The sequence below is a fragment of the Lithobates pipiens genome, unplaced genomic scaffold (assembly GCF_037356315.1).
Source record: "Lithobates pipiens isolate NorthernLeopardFrog02 unplaced genomic scaffold, aLitPip1_a1.2 Scaffold_22, whole genome shotgun sequence".
NCBI classification, from domain to species: domain Eukaryota; kingdom Metazoa; phylum Chordata; class Amphibia; order Anura; family Ranidae; genus Lithobates; species Lithobates pipiens.
The window spans coordinates 314,332,417-314,338,416 of record NW_027507784.1 but is presented as its reverse complement, the minus strand read 5'-3'; the positions used below and the strand labels follow the sequence as shown (position 1 = coordinate 314,338,416).

The 6,000-nt window shown below is 39.7% G+C and overlaps 1 protein-coding gene across 1 annotated transcript in view; it reads right to left on the bottom strand.

Moving 5' to 3' along the window:
* Positions 1-2,044: 2,044 nt before the first annotated feature.
* The window catches only part of SSTR5 (somatostatin receptor 5), a 51,004-nt gene continuing 47,048 nt past the window's right edge, over positions 2,045-6,000 (bottom strand). Inside the window, exon 2 of the mRNA XM_077449407.1 lies at positions 2,045-4,314. Coding sequence (XP_077305533.1) covers positions 3,141-4,250 — 1,110 coding nt within the window. The 5' untranslated portion in view covers positions 4,251-4,314 and the 3' untranslated portion in view covers positions 2,045-3,140. The remainder of the gene's footprint in view (positions 4,315-6,000) is intronic.

The window sequence follows — 6,000 nt, the reverse complement described above, 5'->3', positions numbered from 1 at the left end:
ACATAACAGACGTAATGCCTCAAGTGAATCGTACAGTGCAATAGGCAGCCCCTTAGTGGGTATCCTTGCACTGGCCATCGCTCATTGGTCAGTGCAGCCATGTGCCATGCTGATCAATGAAAAGTGCAACTGAATCATCTCCTTCCAGTAAGGTGTCCCAGAAGAAAAAAATGACTGACCAATGAGCATTTGCCATTACAAGCATTATGAGGGGCGCTACAACGGCAGCACAGGACATCACTGCCGCTATGTGCAGCGGGGTGGCCAGAATATTTGGGGTTATTTCACATTTTCATTTTTCATAAAAGGTGAACATACCCTTTAAATGTGACTGGTTCTTGTGGACTATTTCAGCAAATCATGACCATCTCAAAAGACAAGACATAGGTTCTGTGCACAGCGTAAACAATAATATTAATACAGCTATTTATATAGCGCCAAAAATGTAAGCAGCGCTTTACATACTATACATTCACATCAGTTCCCGACCTCCACATTTTTAACACACACATAGTACAAAAAAGTTCCTTTATTATTACCCACAAGACAAGAGTATAAAAATCCAGAGTTTTTATATGGAAAATACAGGACCAATAGAAAGCAAGTATATGTAATTGGAAAATATAGGCTTATATAGTTCCATAGCCGGTAAGGTTCAATAAAGACACCAGTCCATTCAGTTCAACCTATGTGAGCGTGCGCATGCATTTATGTCTCTACCACTTACCATATCCCTTGATATTGTGTTCGCTAAGATGCCCATCTAAAAGTTTTTTTAAATTATCCAGCCACTGACACCACCGATTGTGGAAGGGAGTTATACACCCTTACCATTCTAACTGTAAAGAACCCCCTATGCAGTTTACATGTCAATCAAAATTCATCATTCTTTGCGCCTTCTCTTGTGATCTCCATTATCTTACACAGTCATCTGAAAATGTTAAAAATTCCAGCAGCTAGTAATATTTTCGTTGACTGGTTAAAAATGTTTTTCTAAAATAACAGGTTTATGAGGAAGCTATGATAACAAAGAAAACTCTTTTATCGAGCAGTGAAAACCTACCTATATTACTAAGGCCCCTTTCACACTGGGGTGGTGAAGGCGTCAGCGGTAAAGCGGCGCTATTTTTAGCGCCGTTTTACCGTCGTTTTAGCAGCAGTATGCACCTGCTTGGATCGGTTTAAGAGCGGTGAATACACCACTCCTTCACCGCTCCAAAGATACCGCTAGCAGGAATTTTTTCACCATCTTGCCAGCGCACCGCTCCAGTATGAAAGCCCTCCGGCTTTCACACTGGAGTGAAAGGGGCCATTTTTTTTCAGGCGCTACCTGAAAACCACCTCTGTGTGAAAGGGGCCTAAACAGGAGTGGCCTTAGGCTGAAGAATGTGACTTTATAGGGGGTCTATTTATATAACATTTAGACAAATTTGTTGCAAGTTGAACAACATTTTACCATATGTTTTCTAATAGTTTAATTCCTACATCATCAGCTCTAACTAGTAACCAAACTGCCATATAGTTTTCTGAAATTCCACATTGAGAAAATATACCATACTTTGTCGACTAGATGGAGTTGATGATACAGGAGTTACGTTACCCCAACATTGCACATGGTTGATATGTGCCTGATTTACCATGTACTTGCATTAAAAAGTTTTCTGTTCTCTTTGTATTACTTCTTTCGTGTGAAATACTTGGTGACCCTGGCAGTGCTCCTGCTCTCCTATTTCAAACTGACCACATAAGGCATGAGAGCACATGCATCCCACTGTGGTCAGTTTGGAAAAATAGCCTGCCTGCCCTCACAGCCATTCAAAGGAAAGATCACTGTACTGCTGTCTCTCCACCTCAAGAAATCTAAGTCCCTTATGCAGCTGAGTACAGAGATTATGTGATTAAAAAAAAAAAAGAAAGAAAAAAAAAAGTATAAATACATTTTTGCAATAAATAGTACATGCAATAAATGTTAGTGCATTTACGCCACTGTGTTTGGGGGGGGGGGGATATATATATATATATATATCTATCCATATATCTCTATCTATCTATCTATCATATATATATATATATATATATATATATATATATATATATACAGTAACTCTTAGTGACTTGACTCCACAGTATCTCTTTTCAGACTTAGATAGCTCTAAAGAGAATGGCCTGCCACTTGCAAGAGGCACATGGTGGTCCACTTGGGGAGGTGGAGCTGTAAACATGAGAGACAAAATATGACCCCCGAAGCTACAAGAGGATCAGCAATCTGATACAACTAATCCATGCAATGCAGGATTTATTACCCTTGTGTATGTAACTACATTTTGTTTTGTTTTTTCACAATAAAATTGTCCATTAAGGCTTTGCAATGCCATTTTGCTCTCTTGTACTGTTTTGAAGGTTCACTAACTATCCAAAAATAGGAAAACAAGGCTACAATGAGCTTAGAATCAGTAAAATATTTAAATTTGACATAAAAATAATTTTACATTGTATTTTTTATTTAATTTTATAATCCAAAGGAAAAAATATATAAAAATTAAATTATACATATTTCAGTGGCTTATTTTTGGTAATGGTGTACCCTGGAGAAAGCTCATTTGAAAAGAGAGTAATGACAGCTTACAATATTTCACTACATAACATTCTTCATTGTGTATTACCTGTCCCTCTGGCATGAATAGTGATTTAGTACCCAACACGATATAGACATACGTAGCGCACACATTAGTATGGAAATGCAAAGTGTATTTACATCACGATGCAGCATCCACTGCACAGATGTTTAAATCTGACCATGAGCCAGATACTTTGTGTTTCAGTGGTAATTGCCCTCAGAAATAGCTAGAAGTGAATTGACTGTCAAGTGGTTCTCAATGAACCTCTGTGGGCACATTGTTCTGGGATGGGGGTGGGGTGGGATGGTTGGATAATGCATAGAACATGAGAGATGAACGTCATTATCGAATGATGGAACCAGAAGTTACATTTTTATAAATACAATATAATCCTTCAAAGGCTGCTGAGCTCATCCAGTTTTAAGCAGACCTCATCAAGAATCCAATGCCCAATCCATGAATAGGTGAACGGATTTGCCTCAAGTTCTCTGTGGCTGTTACACACCAAAAGAAGGATAACATTCAGACCTTGCTGGTTTGCATATGCCCATTGAACTCTGAGTTACGAGATGTAAGCATGGTCTCCTGTATTCTACTGCTCTTTTCTTGTCGGTTCTCTGTCTGGTCTGCATCCTTAATGCCATTGCTCTTGCGAAGGCAGAGGACCTTCTGAAAGCTCTGCTTGAAATTGTCCGAAAGAAAACCATAGAGGATTGGGTTGGCGCAGCTGTTGGCATAGGACAACACGACCACAAAGAAATACACCCCAACATACGCTGGCTCCTCCGGCACTATAAAAGTTAAGTTGACGATGTTGAGGATGTAAAATGGAAGCCAGCAAAAGACAAACACAGCCACAATTATGACCACCATTCTTGTTACTTTGCGCTCTGATCTTCTACGCCTGGTGGAGCCTACGCGAAGTCCAGTAGACTTCACCTTAATGACGATTAGAAGGTAGCAAAGGCAAATCACCAGCAGAGGTCCAAAAAAGCCCAGCACCGATGTGTAGATAATAAATGCAGTAGACCAAATGTTTACTGGTTCTGGCCAGTTTATGTTGCAGGTGTTCAAATATTGCTGGACATCCGAGAAGATGATGACTGGTAGGACCACCAAAAAGGAAACAGTCCAAACAGTGACACTAATGAGTTTCGCCACTCGTGGTCTCCTCCATTTGGTAGACCTAATGGGGTGAACTACAGCCAAGTAACGGTCAATGCTCATGACGGTTAGGCAAAAGATGCTGGTGAATTGGTTTATACCGTCCACAGTCATCACCAGTCTGCAGAGGAAAGTACCAAAGGGCCAGTAGGAGATGGCATTTTGTGTTGCGAGAAAAGGCAGTCCCAACATAAACAGGACATCAGCCACTGCCAGGTTCAAGATGTAGATGTTGGTCACAGTCTTCATCTTGGCATAACGGAGAACAACATAAATGACTAAGGTGTTACCACTGAGCCCAATGGCACAAACAAGCAAATAAATAATCGAGATAAGGACAGAGCTCATCCGTGAAACTGAAGGCTCCACCAGTGTTGCATTATCAGTGAAATTTCGATATGAAGTTAGATTGGGCTCCTGTGTCCCAGGCTCCAGGACAGAAGCAATTGGAAGAGAAATAGGGTCCATTTTCAGGCTGTAACTAGCGTTTCTCAGGACAGGAAAATGATTACATCCACTGATGTATTTTGCTCTGAAAGACAAAAACACAAGTAGTTAGTACTAAAGCCATCCACTGCTAGTACACTAACTAGTAAAGGAAATGTTAAAACATGTCAAATGAAAGTGGAACAAAACCCATCAATTTAACAATAAAAAAAAAAAATTGTTAAATTCCCGGAACATGATGAGAATAAAAACAGTCACATTGGTTGTGCTTTTTACCAAACTGTCAAACCATCAAATGGCTGGTGTCATAACTGATCACATGTGCAGCATCATGGCAGCTGAAGATCAAACAGAGGCCAAGATGGCAGCTTCCTTGGCTGAAACCAATAGGAGAATTTAGTTCCACTTTAACAGATAAAGCAAATCAAATAGGTGGACAGGTGATCTTGTTGGCCAAGTCAAAGTGTTAAAAATGTTGCTGCTCTTAACATAGATATTGAATAAATAAGTGTCCATTAAGTGGGAACAACTGGTGCTGTTCTAAATAGTGCAGGTGAATACCTTAGCGAGTGTAATTGATGTACGTTTTGATCACCCAAGTGCATCTCCACCAAAATTGATATAAAATGCCTCCTTTCCAGAGGTCTAGACTCCAAATTATAAGAGCCTAGACAGGCGTGATATGCAAGTATAGAAGATCCAATCAGCTTCCTCTATTATAGTGCAGGTGGTGGTGCTGTCATGGCTGATGGCAAAGTTTGCTCCATAGCAGGGCCAGAAATCTAATATAAAACCAAGGGGTCCATTTTCTACACCACGCGAATATATACTGTCCAAAAGTTGGCCTAATTTTGGACAGTATATATTTGCGAGGTGTAGGACATGGAGTCCATGTCCGTGAGGTACCATGCACGCCAACCCTGTATACCAGTCAATCAACTTGTAGGATGTGTTGGCTCTATTAATGCTCATTTTGTACCGGATTTCTGCCCTACTATGGAGTAAATTTTGCCATCAGCCATGACAGTACCACCACCTGCAATGTAATAGTGGAAGTTGATTGGATCTTCTATATGTGCATATCAGCATATCACGCCCGTCTAGACTCTTATAATTTGGACTCTAGACCTCTGGTAAAGAGGTGCAATTGGGAAATCAAAACGCACATCAATTACATTCGCTGTTATTGGATGTTTATCAAGGAATTCAGCTGCACTATTTATAAAAGTACTAGGTGTTCACACTTTAATTCATTTAATATCTATGGGGGTTATTTACGAAAGGCAAATCCACTTTGCACTGCAAGTGCACTTGGGAGTGCAGTCGCTCTAAATCTAAGGGGTAGATCTGAAATGAGGGGAAGCTCTGCTGATTTTATCATCCAATCACGTGGAAGCTAAAATGCTATTTTTTGTTTTCCTTGCATGTCCCCCTCGGATCTACAGTGACTTTACTCCCAAGTGCACTTTTAGTCCACTTTACAGTGCACTTGCAGTGCCAAGTGGATTTTCCTTTAGTAAATAAATAACCCCCTATGTTTAGTGCAGCAACATTTTTAATTGTTTCACGTTGGTCATGATTGATCCTGTTGTTGTTGCCAGCAGTTTGCACTTTTATTTGTCTGTAAACCTGCACAATATTTATTTACATTTTTTGAATAAAATAAGAACAAAGGTAAAATATTTATACAAATATGACATATTGCAAATCATATTATGCAACCTTTTATTCAGCCAGTAGATGGAGCATTAGTCTCCTTTTCACATATTCA